Here is a 21,946-nt window from a genome sequence, read left to right as displayed (position 1 = left end):
ATAGCCAAAAAAAGCAAAGAACATACAAGTTTCAGATAAAATAAATTAAAATATTTATATAAATAAAGACTAATGGGCAGATTTTCAAAGGCTACGTGCGTAACCTGAGGAAATCTGCCCCTGCGTGCGCCGAGCCTATTTTGCATAGGCTCGGTGGCGCGCGCAAGCCCCGGGATGCGCGTATGTTGCGGGGCTTGCAAAAAGGGGCAGTTCGGGGGCATGGCCAGGAGGCGTGGTGTCAGCTCGGGGGCGTGTTCAGGGGGGGGCGTGTCGGCGGTCCAGGGGCGTGGCCAAGTGCCCCGACACAGCGGCCTGTGTCGGGGCCTGCCGCGCCAGCAGACATTCGGCGTGCGCAAGTTACGACTGCCCGGAGGCAGGTGTAACTTCCTGGATAAAGGTTAGGAGGGGGATTTAGGTAGGGCTGGGGGGTGGGTTAGATAGGGGAAGGGAGGGGAAGGTGGGGGGAGGCGGAAGGAAAGTTCCCTCTGAGGCCGCTCGATTTCGGAGCGGCCTTGGAGGAACGGGCAGCGTGCACAGGGCTCGGCTTGCACAAATGTGCACCCCCTTGCGCACGCCGACCCCAGATTTTATAAGATATGCGCGGCTACGCGCTTATCTATTGAAATCCGGTGTACTTTTGTTTGAGCCTGGTGCACGAACAAAAGTATGCGCTCGCACTTTTTAAAAAAATGTACCCCCAAGTATCCATAACTCAAAGTCATGATAAAAATATAACTTAGTTTTTTATGTTTTTTAGTTCTGCTTAAAATAAGATTAGCAGATGTCTCCATGTCATCAGAGACAGCTTGATTCACTCCTGATTTTAGGACTTCCCCTACTGCATCTATGGACCTACAGTTCCTGCTTTTCTTAGAAACCCAGTAACTACAAGTCTATAGATGCAATGAGGGTAAAACCAGGACTGGCTCCGCTTGTCCCTTATGACTTGCAGCCACCTGATAGCAATCTGGTCACCTGAGCCTAAGATTCCCACCATTATAGCTTTCAAATGGTAACTACTTGGACTCTTTCCTGAATAGTTGTATGTCCACTTATTTCATTATAGAACATGATACATTTTTTGTCTCCAAGCCTGAAACCTGAATAAACAGAACAGACATGCATTGCAGCTGATGGCATCATAATGTGTTTGACAGTATGAACACAATGCAGAGAAACAAGCTACAGAGAGAGAGAAAGTAATGCAATTAAGTACATTTTGGAAACCAATTTTATGCACATTCCAAAGGCATCTAAGTGCACACAGATAATGCAGAGCTGGTAGTGAGGGTGCTCCTGGTCTTGTGCTGTACAGAGATTACAGGTGGCAGAAATTGTGAGGGAAATAAAAGAGCAGGCGGGAGAATATTGGCAGGGGGCAAAAGAAAGACTTTGATTTGGCAAATAAAGAGCAGTAAGATATTGGCTAGAGGAATTAAAAGAGCAGCAGAGTATTGGCAGGGGGCAGCAGGTGGATATTGGTTGAGTGCAGCAAGAGAATAGCAGGAGAATTATAGCGGAGACTCAGCTCATTCCAGTGCTACTTCCAACATGTATTCCCCCCCCCCCCCCCTTTTTTTTTTTTTTTTTGTTTTTACTGATCTTTGATCGAGCATCCTGGATAAGTAAAAAGAGCCTTGAGATCAGGATAAGGTACAATTAGGTACCAAGTCAGACAGGAACACGGAAGGGAAACATGCCAGTGCAAATGGCTGCATGAGAGCTAAATGCTTCTACGTTTATAATTTGTTTCTGAAATGGACTAATCTGGCAGGAACTCTTTTTATTCACATTTACTTTTGCATAATGCAACATGCTGGGAAAGAGGAGACGTGTGGAGGCAGATTGGTAGAGGGAATGGACACGGAGAGTGTAGGGAAAGAGAGGATTAAAAGTCAGGGCAGAGAAAGAGAGCCGTGGAAGGAGGGAGAAAAAAAAGAACAGAAGGAGAGAAGCAGGAATAGGCAAACAGGATAAATGGAGATGACCTGAGGGATGAAAGAAAGTTAGAAACAAAAGAAAGGGAAGGAGAACTGGACAAACAAGAGCAACATAATTGAAAGAGAGGGAGAGAGAACAAGTGAGAAAAGATATTAAGACAGAGAGGGATCTTGGGATAGAAAGGAGAGACAGACCAAGGAGGGGGAAAAGAGAGAGATAGAAAGAAATAGTAAAAAAAAAAAAAAAAGAAAGACAAACTTTCCAAAGCAGTTTGTAGCCCTCCTCTGTAGAGCTCAAGTTTCCATAAAATGACATTAGCTCTTAGGAGAAAGGATTGAGAAAGAGAAGAGAATGGGAGATCTCATCATTTTCCTAATGGGTTGGGTGGTCAGCCAATGACTGGGAAGACTGAGAAATGTGTGGGCTGAGCCTGTAACTGATATCCCCCAAGCCTACCCTGGGCAACAAAATTTGGAGCCATAAGAAAAGGAGTTACTGCTGAGAGAGACAGCAAGATAGACAGACAGGGCGCAAGAGAGAGGCACAGAAAGGCCTTCCCTGGGGATGCCGAACCGCACGTCAATGTGACTATCATTCCAGGAGAGAGATCCAGTTTCATCTTCCATGCCAGGTTCCGGTCCTTCATAAAAGACTTCAGGGGAAAAATAACACAACCGTTTGTAAGAATCCTGCAGATTTTTAAAGAGTGGGAGCATATGGTTTTAGTGAGGGGGAAATACACAGTTTAAATCTCTGTTCAGTACCAAGCAAGTTCTACCTTCTGTGATCCCAGATACTTAGTGCAGTCAGATCTCTGTTTCAGCCTGTACTTCACAACCCTGAGAGCTGTTGGACAATCAACCAGAGACAACAGGGGTTCTCTCCCTCTTCACATTTTGTATGCCCTTAGGGAGATTCAGGTTCCTTGTCTCCATTGCATGGTTCATTTGGAGGGTTCACCATGAGTTTTGGATTCACCCAGGAGCAGGTTGCCTGTGTGTGTGAGGTCCTGCAGCAAGGGGGAAACATTGAACGCCTGGGACGCTTCCTCTGGTCACTGCCAGCCTGTGATCATCTGCACAAGAACGAGAGCGTCCTGAAAGCCAAGGCAGTGGTGGCCTTCCATCGGGGCAATTTCAGAGAGCTCTACAAGATCTTGGAGAGCTACCAGTTCTCTCCCCACAACCACTCCAAACTGCAGCAACTCTGGCTGAAGGCGCATTATGTGGAGGCGGAGAAGCTGAGGGGCAGACCCCTGGGGGCTGTGGGGAAGTACAGGGTCAGGCGTAAGTTCCCCCTGCCTAGGACCATCTGGGATGGAGAGGAGACCAGCTACTGCTTCAAGGTAAGAGAAATGTGGATATGGGAAAAGTCAGCTCTGCCTCTTCTGGGTATATGGGTCATTCCTTGGGGCCAGCAGAGACAAAAAGCTATTATTTAATAAAACAAATGGGCTTGTTTAACACCTTTGTCATCACAAAGCTAAATGCTCACTTAATCCATCTTGGAAGATGGAATGGCTAAACTGATCATGCAAGGATTTGAACCCATGAGCCCCCAAGATGTTACAGGTTTTGCAAAGGCAAGCCATATCTCCCACATCTTTTGCCACAGTCCTTTACTAAGACTAATGTGAATTTCATTTTAGCAGGATCTGCTTTGAAAAAATGTACCTTGAGAGATAGAAGACTTCTGTTAGTTATTTTAAAGGGGAGCTGGGGAGGATGTTTTGTATAGGGGTTTACCGACAGGAGAAACCAAAGCCTTAAAATTACTAAATTACTGCTCCTCCCCCTGCTATCTCAGAGACAGTTTTACTGTTTATAAGAATTTAGATGCCACAAAATTTCTACAAACCAGGCATGTAGAGTTAGTTTATATTTATCAGCTTTCCAATGGCATTGCATATTGCAAAATCCTAGAGTCCTGGAGAAAACTAAACTCTGTTCAGAACATGAAACAGCTTTTATTGGACCAACATAAGAAATGTCTAAACATGATGTTGGTGCACACAAGGTCCCTTCTGCATCTGGGATTTTTCCAGTGGTAGAGAACATTAATATTTTACGCAAACTACTCTGGAGATATCATTTCTTGTATATGTTAAGATAATTGTGTAACATTTTTAGTGGCTCAGTAGTTAAAGGGCTGGAGTTCAGGGATAGGGCCAATTCCCCAGCCTTGCACCATCTCTTAAAAGAACATATGAAGAGTTATACTAGATCAGAGAAACCAGTACCCCGTTTCTGACAGTGTGCTGCCTGGGTCATTTGGAAGTACCCAGCAGATCCTAATGGGGCAATGCGTTCCATCATTCACTGCAAGTCTACCAGCTAATAGCTGTTAATGAACCATTCTGAAAGATTTTGTAAATAAAAAAATAAACTTATTCCACACCCCTCATGATTTTGTAAACCTCTATGATATCCCCCTCAGTCGTTGCTTCTCCAAGCTTTATGGCCCTAACCTGTTTAGCCTTTCTTCATAAGGGAGCTGTTTCATCCCCTTTCCCATGTTTGTTGTCCTTCTCTGTACTTTTTCTGTGCTCACTACATATTTCTTGAGATGGGGCAAGCAGAATTGCACACAATTCTCAAGGTGTGGTCACACCACAGATCTGTACGGAGACATTTTTTCCATTTTATTCTCTTATTCCTTTCTGAATAATTCATGTAAATGCCTGGGATGACAGTTTGAGAGTGTTTCCTGGACCCCCATCACTGTGAATAAAATAGAATTGTGTGTTAGGATAAAAAGGAACTTTCTACCTAAGGAGGAAAATGAAGTAACTTTTCCTTCCTGAAAGTCATTCAGCTCCAGTGCCTTTGAACTGCAAATAAAAACATCCTTCTCTTCCTTCTTTAAAATATCTCCCTTAGGAGTTTTCAAATGCTGGCATGCACACAAACATATATACCGAAGGCATGGGGTAACCTGCATGGAGCGGCAATTATTACCCTAGGCAACTTGCTGGGCAGACTAAGTGGACTACTTATGGTCTTTTTTTTGCGATCACTTACTTTGTTACTATGCAACACCCTCTTACACAAAGAGGTTTAAAACACAGACTCAGATGCAAACAAACACTCACACACCAAGACCCAGAGAAATTTAAAATAACAAAAGAGGTCAGGGCTACAGCAACACACCCTGATTGTTGAATTACACACTCTCTGAAGCACAATGTTGTAAATGGTTAAAAGCTAGGACTCTTATCTAATGGCTTCTGAAAACCTAGGCCCCAGCGTCCACTCCTGGTTGCCTCCCTCTTCCTAATCTGATGATCCCTCTGCATTTTCATATTTACTTACCTCCAACTAGCCCCAGGCTCTAAAACCCAGGATTTCTCACACTGAGAACAAGTTCATCATTATTTCCAGCTTCCATCTCTCTAAACAACCTCCAGTATTTGCCAGTGTTTTAGGTGCTCTCTATTCATCTCACCTCTGTCTTGCTTGCTGTACTGCTGGTCATAGTGAAGAGGCACAGTGGTAACCTGCACTGAATAGCACTTACAACTTTAAACACTTTTACTGGGCAGATTAGATTGGCCATTTTGGTCTTTATCTGCCATCATTTACTATGTAAAAAAAAAAAGCAAAACAAAGGAGACACAATACATAATCATGCTAACAGTAAAATACAACTACCATGTATAAAAAGCACAAAGACAATTTGCAGGTTCTTCTGCTGGTCCTTATAGTCCATGGTTCTCTCTCTCTCCCCTTTCCCCCCAGTCCCTCTGCACAACACCTAAATAAAGAAATGTGCAACAAAACAGCCAAGTATGGCATATAATATCTGAAAGTGACATAACCATGACATAAACAACGATGTGATGACATATGTTGAATGTCAGTATATAGAAACAAATAAATAAATAAAATAAAAAATAAATAAACCAAAATTATGAGACTAGCATGCTAGTCTCATTCTATTTCATGTTATGGAGAACAACAAATCCCATCAAACCAATGATTTCCTATCAATGAGCTATACTGTTACAAAAAACAAATGTAATGGATTTGCATGTTAAACTTACATTTTTCCTCAACCCAAGAATAAAGACCCTAATGGTATTTATGAACAATCCCCTATGGCCTATATAGAGAGATCTGCAGCAATTTCTTTGTGACGTAGCTCATGGCTGGCAAAGTGCAGGGGATTTCTTGCTACTTTGCACACACACACAGTAAGATGATCTCCCAAACATTAAGATGATTGAAGCAGGTTTTTTTTATTTCCATCGGGGAATGGAATGAGAGAGAGGTGAAATGTTCTCTTAACATCAAGGGAGTCTAAATTCTCCTGGTGAGGTTGATGACGTGGGAAAGGCTGCTCTCCACCGTTACTCTAGCTTGGGGCTTGCTGAATTGTAATCCCTGTTCGTTAAGGCTTATTTTTGTATAAAGTTTACATATGATCTATAGTAAAGTTGGGAAGATCCATTTTAGGTGTTAGTAGGTTTTTCTTCTGAATTGTCCTCTCTCAGAGATTTTTCTATTTACTGAAACCCAACCTTCGCTGAGAGTCATGCTGGGCGAACAAAGATTCCACTCCCCTCCCCCCCACCAAAGGCTGACATGAAAGCCTCCAGCCAAGATGGTAAACTTTAGCACAATAGCCATCAAATCCTCCCCTCTCCTCCAAATTACACCACAACCACCCCTACAATCTGATAGCAGCAATCAGACATTCTCCCTTAAACATACAGGGTTTTCTCCCCAGCAGGGAGCACGTGACCCTTCTCTTTCCAGGGAGCTGTTATAATAACAGAGGGTGCTTGAAGGCAGAATTGAAGCCTTGGCAGCAGCGCTGGTTTTAAGTGGGGTGGGGCAAGCAAGCAGGGACATTGCTTAGGGCCCCAGTATCACAAGGGGCTCCTTGATCAAGTTGCATATTGTCACTAAGGCAGAACCTCAGGGCCCCAGTGTGTCTAATGCTGGCCCGGATTGGCAGAGCTGTGGGTAGGGGGTCTCAGTACCAGAACATCAAGGGTGCTGCAGGCCATATATGAGGTGCACTGGTCAGATTGGGAAACTGGAATGATGAATGGCAAGAACGACCAAAGGCTGGCCAGCGTTTTGAGAAAGGGGGGTCCATCACATAGGATGGAGATATGAAAACAGAGAAATGCACAGAAAAGGATAAGTCTGACCAAAAATCATCTGCCAAGGCCATTCATGCAGCAGAGACCTTCTGAATTCAACTGTCCTAGGGAGACAATTTAAACCCTCCCTGGGGACCAATGAGAATAGGAGGAAATGATGCATTCCTATGGTATAGCACCTGCTATAGAAACATTCTCCTGGAACATCTTTTCCCTCCCTATGGAAGTAATCTCTGTTATAAGACCATTCCTTGATAAGAACATCTTTCTAGGATCCCTAGTGCCAGCCGAAGTCCTGTTTTTGTTATTTGTAAAATCTCATTGCAATACATTTTGTGGATCAGCAAGGATCTGGTGGCATGGCATGAGTTTTAGAAAACTGATAAGGGCAGGAATGTGTGATAATAAATTGAAACTGTTCAGACTCAAATGAATCATTTATGCAAAACAGTAAAAGTTCTGTATGCTGGCTGAGCAGCATCTCATGATAGTTAGACTAGCATAGAAGCTGATAATATCAATTTGTTTTTCTGCAGTAATAATGTTATCCATTTATTCCTTTTCAAAATTGCTTTGGTATCTCTTGTGTTGATCCTATATAAGGTATTACATCCTGCAAAAAATCCAGATTTTCTCCTTTAACACTATTATATTTTCCATATGCTTTCATATCACTGGACAGGGCTGAGCAAGTCCTGTGTTTGCCTGCTATTGCATCTATGGACTTGTAGTTTTCCCATTGTAATTTGAGAAATTGGAACTACAAGTCCATAGATGCAATGGGGAGAACTGAGGACTGGCTCATCCCTGACCTTGATGACCTGAAGCTATCAAGTTCCCATATTCTTATGACTACTTTGCCTTGTGTACTTTTCAAATGTTGGTCTGTGTGCAATAAGCTTCTTTAGAGGAGGTAACAACACTCATGCTTGCTGGCCTTAGAATGCAGGCAGCTCTGGGGCAAGAACAAGAATTGATGGCAAAGCAGCAACAGGAGGGAAAGATTTATAACCTGGGCCAGCAGGAGCCAAGAGAGTGCTACTGAAAACAAGGGTGCCGACCTCTTCCTAAAATGTAATAACAGCCCCAGGCAGAAAGCAAAGCTGGCAAGGATGGAGAACGAAGGAACTGTCAGATTTATCCAGCTGTAGAAAGAAAGCGGAGAAGGGAAAGAAGCCATAAGCTGGGGAAATGCAGATAGTAAAGTCCTCTTGTGCATTGCTGACAAGAAACGGACCCTGCAAAAACCCCCCCACAACATAGTTTCAAAATGTGCCTAAACAGTCCTATTCGTTGCTGGGAACTCCTATTACAAATAAGTGAAGGGACTGAACCCCAGGTGCTCCTGTTATAGAATAAGCCCAGGGACTGGGCTCCTGGCAGCTTCTGCTGCATAATAAGTGCAGGGACTCAGCCTCCGGGAGTTCCTGCTGTATAATAAGCACAATGACTCAGCTCCTGGCAGCAAAATACTGTAACTGTATACCATAATGAAAATGCTAGGACTCTGCACCTGCTATAACAAAAGTCTTAGGACTCAGTTTCTGGGACCTCAGACAATTTCAGTATTCAGCTTCAACCTGAAATGCTATAATGAGTTCCTAGTGCTCAGCTCCTGACCTCTTATTTCAGTGTGACTGTGAGCATGTGTGCTTGCAGCTGTATGTATATGTTTGGTTTTAACATGCAAACATAAGAAGTTGCCATACTGGGTCAGACCAAGAGTCCATCAAGCCCAGCATCCTGCTTCCAACAGTGGCCAATCCAGGAAGCAAGTATCTGGCAAGTATCCAAACACTAAATATATTCCATGCTACCAATGCCAGTAATAGCAGTGGCTGTGCCTAAGTCAACTTAACTAACAGAAGTTTATGGACTTCTCCCCCAGGAACTTGCCCAAATAATTTTCTAAACCCAGCTAGGCTAACTGTCTTAACCACATGCTCTGGCAACAAGTTCCAGAGCTTAATTGTGCATTGAATGAAAAATAATTTTCTCTGATTTGTTTTAAATGTTCCGCTTTCTAATTTCATGGAGTGCCCCCTAGTTCTTGTATTATCTGAAAGAGTAAATAATAAATTCACATTTACCCATTCCAGACCTCTCATGATTTTGTAGACCTTCATCATAGCCCCCTCAACTGTCTCTTCTCCAAGCTGAACAGCCCTAACCTGTTTAGTTTTTCATCAAAGGACAGTCATTCCATCCCCTTTATCATTTTGGTCGCCCTTCTCTGTCCCTTCTCCAGTGCATCTATAATCTTGTGTGCAAGGTGTTTGTGCATGACTTCACAGAGCAGGATCCACTCATCCTTGGTCTCCTCTTCCCAGGAAAAGTCACGGGGCGTCTTGAGGGAGTGGTACATACACAACCCGTACCCATCTCCCCGGGAGAAGAGGGAACTAGCTGAAGCCACCGGACTGACCACCACGCAAGTCAGCAATTGGTTCAAGAATCGCCGCCAGCGGGACCGTGCAGCTGAGACCAAGGAACGGTAAGAAGGAACAGCCACATTCTCCCTAAAGATAAAACTGAGGCTGTCAATGAGTCTGCTGGATTGGGTGGCACAACCCCTGATTTTATCTCTGGTTACAATGCCAGCAAATGCAGGAGAAAGGCCCATGCCACTATGGGCCCCACTCCCCACCATGGTTTTTAAAACCCATATGTAATGATAGTCTGATACACTGGTAAGAGACAAAACTGCAGCAATACCAAGTTAAATGCAATCGGTCAACCACTATTAAAATCAGTTTGCCAGAAAACTGCATTTTTTTTTTTTTTTTTGCAGCAAAGTAGAAACATTCTTTATCAGTGGAAAGGTTTAAAGCATTTCCTCAGCTATAGTGCTCTGCACTGCTGTGCAGAAGACCCAGGTTTAATCCTTGTGCTTGACTCCTGCTCCCCAGAGATGGGGATGCTGCAGAAACAGCGTTCACAGCCCCTAGGGGAAATAGGCTCATCCGCTGCTCACTGATGACACTTACTGGCCAGACTCAGGGTGCGCAGGTTCTCGAGAACCCATGATCTGTAGCTCTAAGTCATAGACTCTCACTGTAAGGGTTGGACTAGGCTACAGTTATAAAACAAGGGGAAAAACTTGGGTAGCTGTGAATAAAGACTTTTAGTGCTGTAGCCCAATATAAGTTGGGTCCTCTGCTTTTGGATTTTATTTTACCTAGGAATTTTGCAGCGTTTATTATAAGAAAAAAAAAAATGGGATAAATTAGTGGAAAACATGAGCTGTCATTTTCCCAGGTACATATCATGTTTGCTGTTATAATAAATGCTAATAAATTCTGGGGGGGAAATAAAATAAAAACTGAAAACAGTTTCCTAAATATAAACTGTTTTTATCTGAACTAGAGCAGGAGGAAACTGCCAGGCCACAAAAAAGGTCAACATTCAAAACAGTTTGTGTGGCTAAGATGAGGACTTAGCTGGGTAAATCTGGGGTTTTAAATAAATCTCCCCACTGACCAGAGACATTTAAGTTGGGTAAGTCATTACTTCGCTAAAACTTATCTGGATAGAGAAAAAAAAAAAAAAGGTGTTCCAGAGGTAGGGCTTAAATTTAGTCACACATAGCACTCAATATCTGCACTGCTAAATCTGGTTGTGCTCTGAGCAGATCTAAAGTTACCCGGGTATAGCAAATGTTGCTTACCTGATGTAACAGGTGTTCTCACAGGACAGCAGGATGTTAGTCCTCACAAATGGGTGACATCGAGGATGGAGCCCACCACGGAAAACTTCTGTCAAAGTTTAAACAGAACTTTGACTGGCCCCTACTGGGCATGCCCAGCAAGGCACTGACCCTGCAGCCAGCAGGGGTCTCCCTTCAGTCTGATTTTCAAAGCTACAGGCAGTGCCTAGAAAGTAAAAACAAAACGAACCCAACACCGCGGGGTGGCGGGCGGGTTTCGTGAGGACTAACATCCTGCTGTCCTGTGAGAACACCTGTTACATCAGGTAAGCAACATTTGCTTTCTCACAGGACAAGCAGGATGGTTGTCCTCACAAATGGGTGAGTACCGAGCTGAGGATGTCCTGACTTTCACCAAATGCACCCAACGACGTGCAACAGGCAGTACAAGTGGGGTGGAATTTGGGAAAGGGCATCCGCACCCTACCGGGAAGGTGGAAGGGTGTTGGTACATCAGGTTGGAAAAAGGTTACGCAAGACAGATTGGCCGAAGATGGAGTCCTGTCTTCCAGCTTTGTCCAAACAATAGTGGGCTGCAAAGGTATGGAGAGAACTCCAGGTTGCAGCCCTGCAGATGTCAGGAAGCGGCACCGATCGAAGGTGTGCCACTGACGTCGCCATGGCCCTCACAGAGTGTGCTTTGACACGGTCTTGGAAAGGAATGCCAGCCTGCTCATAGCAGAAAGAAATGCAGTCCGCCAACCAGGAGGAAAGAGCCTGCTTACCCACAGGTTGTCCTAACTTGTTAGGATGGAAAGAGACGAATAATTGAGTGCTCTTCCTGTGAGAAACTGTACGGTCTAGGTAAAAGGCTAGAGCTCGTTTACAGTCTAGGGTATGCAGGGTCTGTTCTCCAGAGTTGGAGTGGGGCCTGGGAAAAAAGATAGGTAGTATGATGGATTGATTGATATGAAACTCAGAAACTACCTTAGGTAAAAATTTAGGGTGAGTGCGGAGTACCGCCCGGTCCTGCAGGAGTTTAGTGTAAGGCGGATAGGTAACTAGGGCCTGTAATTCACTAACCCTGCGAGCTGAAGTGATAGCCAAAAGGAATAACACTTTCCATGTGAGATACTTTAACTCACAGGAGTGCAGAGGTTCGAAAGGAGGTTTCATTAGACGACCAAGAACCAGATTAAGGTCCCAGGATGGGGCCGGAGGCCGTAAGGGTGGCTTCAGATGGAGCAAGCCTTTAAGAAAACGTGTTACTAGGGGTTGTACTGAAATAGGGACACCCTGTACACCTTTATGGAAGGCGGCTACCGCACTGACATGCATCCTAATGGAAGAGGTTTTAAGACCTGATTCAGAGAGATGCCATAAATAGTCCAAGAATTTGGAAATTGGACAGGAAAGGGGATCAAGGGACTGAGAAGTGCACCATGATGTGTACCTTTTCCATTTGTATGAGTAAGACTTTCTTGTGGAAGGCTTTCGTGAAGCTATCAGGACTCGAGAAACGGAATCTGAAAGGTTGAAAGGCTGAAGGACTAACCTTTCAACATCCATGCCGTCAGGGACAAGGCTTGGAGGTTGGGATGGAGGAGGCATCCGTCGTTTTGAGTGAGCAGATGCGGGTCCTTTCCCAGAGGAATGTGCCTGCGGATGGAGAGATCCTGGAGTATTGGAAACCATACTTGGCGTGGCCAGTAAGGTGCTATCAGGATCATGGTTCCTCCGTCCTGGCGTAGCTTCACGAGAGTCTTTGACACAAGAGGAAGTGGGGGGAATGCGTAGAGCAGACCGGTTGTCCACTTGAGGGAGAATGCATCCCTCGGCCGAGAGTTCTGGCTCCGAATGAGAGAGCAGTAATCGTCCACTTTGTGGTTCTGAGGGGACGCAAAGAGGTCTATGCGGGGAGAACCCCACTTGTGAAACAGAGAGGTCGCTACCAGAGGATCGAGTGACCACTCGTGCGGTCGGAAGACACGGCTCAGCCGGTCTGCCAATACATTGTCTACTCCCGGCAGGTAAGTGGCCCTGAGGTACATAGAGTGGGAGAGGGCTTCCGCCCAGATCTGCGCAGCTTCCTGACACAGAAGGAAGGAGCCTGTGCCTCCCTGCTTGTTTATGTACCACATGGCCACTTGGTTGTCCGTCTGGATTAAGATTATCTGATGAAAGAGATGATCTTTGAAAGTGCGGAGCGCATAGCGGATTGCTCGAAGTTCCAGGAAATTGATCTGGTGTTCGGCTTCCTCGTTGGACCATAACCCTTGGGTTTGAAAATTGTCCACATGGGCCCCCCAACCGATGTGGGAAGCGTCGGTGGTTAGGATAACTTGCGGATCCGGTGGAAGAAAGGGTAAGCCCTGAAGGAGGTTGACCTGAGTCGTCCACCAAGTTAAGGATAGGCGCAGCGCTTGTGTGACTGTGATTATGGAGGACAGAGGCTGAAAAGCTTGAATCCATTGTTGTCGTAGAGTCCATTGTGTTACCCTCATGGCTAGTCTGGTCATGGGAGTGACTTGAACCGAGGATGCCATGTGTCCTAGGAGAACTAGGAATTGGCGAGCTGTGGCAGTGTCTTGAGACTGGAGCTGGTGAGCTAGGGACATGAGAGTTTGGACCCGTTGTAGCGGAAGGTAGGCCTTTGCCTGTAAGGTGTCCAAGTCTGCCCCAATGAAAGATAAGGTTTGAGATGGGACGAAGCAAGATTTCTCGTAATTGACAAGAAACCCTAAGGAAAGGAGTGTGTTGATTGTCAATTGTAGGGAGGACCGGGCAATCTGAGGGGTGGAGGCCCTGATCAGCCAGTCGTCCAGATAGGGGTATACGTGGACACCTTCCTTCCTGAGGAATGCTGCTACAACTACGAGGCATTTGGTGAAGACCCGTGGAGCAGATGCCAGACCGAAAGGCAGTACTCGGTATTGATAATGGTCGCGGCCTACGAGAAACCGCAGATATTTGCGATGGGATTGTGTTATCGCAATATGGGTATAAGCTTCCTTGAGGTCGAGGGAGCATAGCCAATCCCCTTTCTGCAGCAGAGGGAGTAACGTGCCCAGGGTTACCATCTTGAACTTTTCTTTTTGCAGATACTTGTTGAGGGCTCGAAGGTCTAAAATTGGACGTAGCCCTCCTGATTTCTTTGGAATTAGGAAGTATCTGGAATAGAATCCCTTGCCTCGTTGAGAGGGAGGAACGAGTTCTATAGCATTTGATTGCAGAAGAAGAGATACTTCCTGTTGTAATTGAGCCAAATGGCTGGATAGACTCCACGCTTGAAGCGGCGGGGAGTCTGCCGGAAGAGTTATGAAATTGAGGTGGTAACCCTGTGCGATAATCGCCAGCACCCACTGGTCTGAGGTAATCCGTATCCAATGCTGTAGAAAGTGGCACAGACGACCCCCTACAGGGATGTGGGGGAGTGGGATATGGCATGAGCTCCGAGTCGGGAAGTCAAAGGCCTGCCGCAGGCCCGGGGGGTGGGGCTACAGCAGGTCTTTGTTTCCGAGGTTGGCGTGGCTGAGGTCTGGTGGAGGATCGAGCCGGACGAGGCCTAGTCGACGGAGGGTAATAACGACGTGGCCGAAAGAATGACTTTTTGGAGTCCTTCTTAGGTGGTGGTTTGGAGGATACCTCAGATGGAACAGACGAAAGTTGTTTCAACGTCTCGTGGTGATCCTTCAATTCCGCCACAATTTGTTGAATCTGTTCTCCGAACAGATTATCCCCTAAGCAGGGTAAATCGGCTAGACGATCCTGAACCTCTGGGCGAAGGTTGGATGATTTTAACCAAGCCCAACGTCTGGCTGAGATGGCAGTAGCTGAGACTTTCGTGGAAGCATCGAAGATATCGTAGGCCGTTCGGATCTCGTGCTTCCCAGCTTCAAATCCTTTGTGAAGGAGGGCTTGAAGCTGTGGCTGGTATTGGTCCGGTAAGGTGTCAGCGTAGTCCTGCATTTGTTTAAGGATAGCTCTGTTGTACTGAGTCATATAAAGTTGGTATGAAGCTATACGAGATATCAACATAGCCCCATGATACACTTTCCTTCCCACACTATCAAGAAATTGGTTGTCCTTGATAGGGGGAGTGGAAGAGTGTGGCTTTAAACGCTTGGCTTTCTTTTGCGCAGACTCAACTACAACAGAGCGATGATCCAGTTGAGACTTCTGAAATCCTGGTGCTGACTGAACGAGGTAGGTTGAGTCAGCTTTTTTATTGACTGGTGACACAGATGAAGGTGATTCCCAGTTTTTCTTTAAAAGATCCAGAAATACTTGGTGAATGGGGATGGAAGCGATGATCTTGGGGGCATCCAGAAATTGGAGCAGCTCCATCATTTGGTGCCTGTCATCGGTCTCAGATTGCAGCTGAAAAGGCACAACTTCTGACATCTCCTTTACAAAATTTATAAAGGAGAGATCTTCAGGAGGAGATCGTTTTCTACTCTCTGTAGGAGATGGTGGGGATGGTAAATCTGTATCTGAAGATGAATCATCACCCCAGGTATCATAAGGATCATGTAAGGTTTGCTGTCCTGAAGGACCTGGTAGAGGATCCAAAGGCATCGATGGAACCGGTGCTGCAAGCGGAACAGTGAACGGCATCGAGGGCTTCGGGGCCACCGATGGAATCGGTGCCGATCTTGGAATCGATGGAGCCGAAGGATAAATCGGTGGAAAGGTATGTGAAGGCACCGATGGAACGACACCGGACGGAGGAATCCGGAACGGTGTTTCTCCTGTCGATGAATGTCCTTCCGGAGATGATGGTAATGAAATCACCGATGGAAGGGCGCGCATAAGTGCCTCCATACGATTTAGTATCGGTGCCAACGCTTCCACTATAGGCTCGGTGGTCGGTTCCATCCTCGGTGGCAGAGTCGGTGCTGAGGTCGGTGCCTGAGGCGGTGCCGGAATCGGTGCCGGAGGCGGTGCCGGTGGAGGCTGGAATCTTCGCATCGCATTCTCGATGGCCTCCTGGACCAGCCGGTCCAGTTCTGCCCGGAGACCAGGGGTAAGCATACCCGGCTCGACGGGAGAGGGAGGCTGAGGCAGGGCCGGAGGGACCACCGTAACCGGTGGGATCACGGCCCCCGCACCCCGGGAGGGTGAGGGTTTCCTCGGTGCCTGCGAACGAGACGTGGACGGTGCCAGGTCCGACCGAGGCTTTTTCTTCGGTGGCTCGGCCTGTTCAGAGGTCGATGGTTGCGGATCCTCGACGGGCCGAGACTTGTGCCGTCGATGGCGATGCTTATCCTTCCGATCTCCTCGGTCATCCGGGGAGGGGACAGGAGTCGACGGCCGAGAAGTCATCGATGGTGGACGGTCACCGGCGGGTTGGCGATGGTGGTGCAACTTCGACGGTGCCGGTTCCGATGACGTCGATGCTATCGATGGCGTTGGGGTGGGTGCATGGAAGAGGAGCCCCATCTTCTCCATCCTGGCCTTGCGACCCTTAGGTGTCATTAAGGCACATTTGGTGCAAGTCAGGACATCATGCTCACTACCCAAACATAAAACACAAACCCTATGGGGGTCAGTGATGGACATAGTCCGGGTACAATCCGGACATCGACGGAACCCCGTCGCCATGGCTTAAGGCCAAATTTAGGCGCGGGCTCAGTAAGTTCCCACAGGCCTCAAGGGCCAAAATCGACGGCCGCCGATTAAAAAAGGGAAAAAACTTACCGGTTTCCGCGAAAGTGACAAAAATTTGTCGAAGGGAGACCCCTGAGGGGCAAATTTTCTTCGGATAGAAAAATACCGAATTCCTGTCAGGAACGTGGTAAGAGAGCTCCTTTCACCGCGTGGCAACTGCTGCGCGGAAAAAAGAAGACTGAAGGGAGACCCCTGCTGGCTGCAGGGTCAGTGCCTTGCTGGGCATGCCCAGTAGGGGCCAGTCAAAGTTCTGTTTAAACTTTGACAGAAGTTTTCCGTGGTGGGCTCCATCCTCGATGTCACCCATTTGTGAGGACAACCATCCTGCTTGTCCTGTGAGAAAGTTAAGAACATTCAGCAGAATAACTTTAGCCGGATAACTTGTCTGCTTGCCATCTAGTGGACCTCAAAGAAAGCATGGGTTATGCACAAAGGTGCCCTAGTTGTGAATATGTGAATGGAAAGCCAGAAATCAACTGGGGTCTAAAGTTACTGTACCAGAAAGTACTGTAAATTAGGCAGACTGGATGTTACTTATGGTCCTCATCTGCTGTCATGTCCTATTTCTATGTAACTACAGTAACATTATCTGGTCGATACTTTAAGGTGTGATCGGCCGAGCACACTGTTTAACACGCGCTTTCGATGAACGTCCACTACCCCTTATACTGTAAGGGGTTTAGTGTGCCAAAAACACACAGCCAACCCCCCCCCCCCCCCGCAAATTAATAGCGTCATCATATGTGTTGATGAGGCTATTAGTTATTTACCTGGGATACTGAAAATAGTGATATTAAGTTAGAGGAACCAAAAATGTTAAAAAAATTATAATAAAAAAACTGTGCTGCCGGTCAGGTTAGGAGAACGGACAGTCAGTTTTACCGGCGTCCGTTTTCCTAGCCTATTGGCTGTGAGTAGGTTCAGAAAACTGACGCTTGTAAAATTGAGCGTCGGTTTCCTGAACCTGCTGACAGCCACCTTTCCTGGGTTGCCCCTAATAAGGAGGTGCTAGGGATGTGCTATCAGCTGTAGCACCTCCTTTTTAGCGTGACCCCTCATTTAAATACAGGATCGTGTGTGTTGGGAGAGCAGGCATTTAACACGGAGTGCCTTTTCTCCCATGCTTCTTACTGAATCGGCCTGTATGTATGCAAAATTTTACAGGACAATCCAGGTAGCTTGGAAAGAGCCATGTTATCTTCTAGTGATGTCATACACGACATCTTCAGTAATTTAACAAAATGGTTCTGGCCTTGTCAGATGGATGTTCTATTAAAGTATCACATAAAATCTTGAAAATAGAAAACTGTTTTAGTTTGATTTAAATCTTGTATTGGTGTTCCTTTCTGACATCCACATATACACAAGTCTGAACTGCTTCTGGCCATCCTCCCTTCCTGCTGCAAAACTGCACATTCTATATCTGACTCTAGCCCTTGCTCTCCCACTGCTGAGGATCCTCAGTTTCTGTCAGGCTTTATCCTTCACCCCCGCTGCTGAGGATCCTCGGTTCTGTCGTGCTTTATCCCTCAGCTCCGCTGCTGAGGATCCTCTGTGTCTGTTGGGCTTTGTTAAATTCTGATACCATTTTGCCACCACCATCTCCATTAAGAGGCTGTTTCGCTTATCCACCACCCTTTCTGTGAAGAAATACTGTATTTCTTATGTTGTTCCTGGAATACTGCTATCCCAAGTCCCCTTGTTCCAGAACTTTCTTTTCCATTGAAAATGCCTCTTGTGCATTATTTATATCTTTAAGGTATTTGAATTTCTCTAGTATAACCCCCCCCCCCCCCCCCTCTGGGGTAGAAATATTTAGTTCCTTAAGTCAAACCTTAAAGGTTTATAGTAAAGATTTACCAGCTCCAGGCCTGGATTAATGAAGATGTACACTAGGGCAGCAAAATTCTGGGACTTTTTAGGACAATTTTCCACCCCTAACATCTTTCTGCAGGTCTCTAATTCCATCTGGTCATTTACTACCTCTGCTCCATGAAGGTGTGAGTGACAGTCCATCTCCATCCCCCCCCTCCCCCCATCCTCACAGCGCTTCCGGTGCCAGCACTGCTGTTATAAGTAAGCAGGAGCTGAGTAATCTTGTACAGAAGCTTGGAAGGGGCAGCGAAACTTCAGTGACTATGAGCACAGGGGATGTAGCACTACTCATTTCCTGCTTGCTTCCTTGTGATAACTGGAGCATTGGCATTAGAGTTGGAGTTTTGAGATTGGTTGTGGGGGCAGTTTGAACCAGAGGACTAGCTGGAAGAAAGTGGCAGGGAAGGAAATTGCAGGCCATAACGTCAGAGGTCTGCAAAGGGAAGGGGAGGAAACTGGAGATGGGGGCGCTACATTCCCCCCCCCCCCCCCAGCACTGATAGTGCCTCTGGGTGGCAGAAGGCAGAGCCATAGCCAGGCAATGTGATACCTATGGCCAAGTGAAAAACTGCACCCTCACCCATTACATAACACATGACACCACGAGTTGGGAGACTCTGTTCAGTGTTTGTACAACAATGTCCACAGCCAGTACAAGGGTATTAGGCCTTGCCAGGCCCATCACACCCTCCTCACACACAATTAAAAATTATGCATTTATAATGAACACATTTTACATGACAAAGGACATTCAAAGCACAGTCTTCTGAGGTAAAAAATATCACTTACAGTATGTATATTATATTTATATGCACTACTGTGGTGCCAACCAGAAAACCGTGCAAAAAAGCAAGAGACACTTGGAACCTATATGGTATTAGGCCGACTGTACTGCGTCTTGGGCATGGGCAAGACCCTCAGAGAGCACAAGAAAACAGAATTACAATGAAATAAACTTTCTATATCAAAACAACATTAACTGCCAGCACTCAAACAGCAACAACGCTACTTATGAAAGTTAATACTGCAAATATTACACCAGGCCTAAAACAGTAATACACTCCCTATTAGGAAAAAAAACAAGTCAAGCTACTTTAGATCCCTACATATAAACTATACACAATTGGAATACCCCACTTCAATCACCATTGCAAAACACAGATAGACCAACAAATAAAGAATAAAGAGACCATAAGTATAAATAGACATGTACAGACAAAAACTGAACTGAAAACTGCAACAAGCCAAATTCTGAATGCACTGCAACAATAGAAAAACAGAAGCATTATCATTCCTCATAAAACAATAAAATTAGTAAAACTATACTAATAAAAATAATAATTCAAAACTAATGAATATAACATTCAATAATTAAAAACTCATATAAAAAATTTCCAAACACCGATAAAATATTTCAAAACAGACATTTCAAATAAAACCCAACAATTAAAATAAGGATTTTTAAAAATCCCGTTACTGAACTTTTGATTTACGGATGTCCTAAAATTGTCATGAATTAACAGGTAGAGAGGAAGTGGGGTTGTTGTGCATACATTCTCCTTCTCTCTCCACACACATGCGCTCTCTCACTCACCCCTTGAAACTGAAGGTAGCAGCAGTGTCTTTCTTTAAACCCCACAACCAAAGGAACGACTTCTGGCCAGGGGCCAACCCAGGTCTGGCCTTGAATTCCTTTCAGCAGGACAAAGCAGAGCATGCTCCTCCTCCTCAGAAGCAGTGTAGCCTCACTGAAATCGACAGTGTGGTCAATGGAGCCTTAGTAAGTGGAAAAGCAGCGCGGCCCCTCCAGAATCAGCAGCATAGCCTGCAGGGCTGTGCTACTTTTCCACTTACTAAGGCCCCATCGACCTCGCTGTTGATTTTAGTGGGGCTGCATTGCCTTTTCTCTTACTGAGGCCCTGCTGGCCGCACTGCTCTTGCTGGCACATGGCAGCGTTATGGTGCCCTTCATTAGAGGCACCTATGGCCATAGGCACGCTATGGCTCTGGCAGAAGGAATAATCCGTCTATAGGAAGCTCTTTTCTGGACAGCTCCTAATCTATCTTTATTCTTCAGGAGATGTGGCATCCAGAATTGGTTTCCCCAATGTCTTTTATAAAGGGCATTATCACCTCTTTTTTCTGCAAGTTATGCATCTTTATATGCATCCTAGTATTCCAAAGGCTCTTCCCCTTGTCACAGTCTGGTAGCCTAGAGTTCATCAGATATGATTATTTCTAAACCCCTCTGCTATTTGCTGTTCCCACCACACTCCCTACATCCCAAGTGCATGGCTTTGCATTTCTCTGCATTAAGCGTTATATGCCAAATTCTTGCCCACTTCTTAAAGTTTTTTTTAGATCATTTTTCATTGTTTCCATCCTCTATGTTTCTCAACATTGTCACAACACTGTGCTGTCTGACACCCCCCCCCCCCCCCCCGCCAATCTTTTCCTATTAGTGTACATTCCAGGAGCCCATTCTCTGTAGACTTGGCAGCTGAACCCAAACCTTTCCCACGTCTACAAAACATCTTCTTTCCTTGTTCTCATATCTGTTTCCCTCTCATGCAATCTCTTCATTCCCTGAACCTCTTACACATAGAAAATGACTGCAGATAGCACCATTTTGTCCACCCAATCTATTTGTGCCTGCCTATTGTCACAAGTCTTACTCGAGATGTGTTCTTTTTATCTCTCCCCCTGTCACTAAGGTTCTTTTGTGTCTGTCCCATGCATGTTTGAATTCTGCCACTGCTATATGTTTTTCTTCTGTCTCTGAATGGGGGTAAACCCAGGACTGCTTCAGCTGTCCCCAATGATATATGGCCTACCTACTTAGTGAAATCTGCTCCATCTTTCTTTTCCTGTAATAGGTTAGTCTCTGCCACAGAGGACCCTTCTTAACATCACAGAATGAAAAATAAAAAAATGAGATGGGCTTTACTTCTTGTTACATTTTTTCCTCCCTCTAGGGAGAACGGTGAGGGAGGCACACCAAAGGACCTCCAAGTGGAGCTTCCCACCGCGGGAGGAAATCTCACAAGCGACAGAAGCATTATCCACAGCTCAGATGATGAGATCTCGCCTGCCAACAGTCCCTTGCCCTGCTCTAACAGCCCCTCGCTCATGTACTCGGGGGTGCCCTATTCGGGGCAGCCTGCTAATGTCAGTCATGGCCATCTTCTAGGAACCAACATCCAGCAAAGACAGGACTTCCTGCACCATCGGGCATTCCAGGACACCATTCTTGGTTCGCTCACCTCCAGTCTGGTGGATTTAGGATCCTGAATCCGAAAGACACTGCAGCTCCTTGGCACAACTCCCTCTCCAGGCAGAAGCAACCTGAGGGTGGGGGGCACATAATGTAAGTCTCACACCCCCACAACAGACTTTAAAATATCTCCTTTCTATTCTACTATGCTAATGAAATAAATGAATACACTGAAAACATAGACACCTGCCTAGCTTATGTTTCTTCCTTCTAACTGCAGATTTTATAAATCTGTTTCTTCCTAGGGTCGAGATAACACAAGAACACAGAGTTCCCCCATACCACCTACTTTAAAGATGAATTTGAGTCTGTAATCAAATCTAGATACTAAACTAGATACTAAAATCCAGTTCTTCTTGAGACAACTCTTAATTTACAAAGAGTGCAACTTTCTACACTGTCTTTCCTACTTAAATATCTCAAAACTTGA

At 45.7% G+C, this 21,946-nt stretch overlaps 1 protein-coding gene across 1 annotated transcript; it reads left to right on the top strand.

The window, feature by feature from the left end:
* Positions 1–2,375: 2,375 nt before the first annotated feature.
* On the top strand, positions 2,376–21,699 carry LOC115073400 (homeobox protein six1b-like). The gene is made up of 3 exons (XM_029571800.1): positions 2,376–3,286; positions 9,382–9,545; positions 21,218–21,699. Exons 1-3 carry the CDS (start codon positions 2,903–2,905, stop codon positions 21,531–21,533), a joined length of 864 nt encoding a protein of 287 aa, XP_029427660.1. The 5' UTR covers positions 2,376–2,902; the 3' UTR covers positions 21,534–21,699.
* The last annotated feature ends 247 nt before the right edge of the window (positions 21,700–21,946 follow it).

Source organism: Rhinatrema bivittatum, chromosome 11 (assembly GCF_901001135.1).
Source record: "Rhinatrema bivittatum chromosome 11, aRhiBiv1.1, whole genome shotgun sequence".
Classification (NCBI taxonomy): domain Eukaryota; kingdom Metazoa; phylum Chordata; class Amphibia; order Gymnophiona; family Rhinatrematidae; genus Rhinatrema; species Rhinatrema bivittatum.
This window is presented reverse-complemented; position numbering and strand designations above follow the sequence as displayed.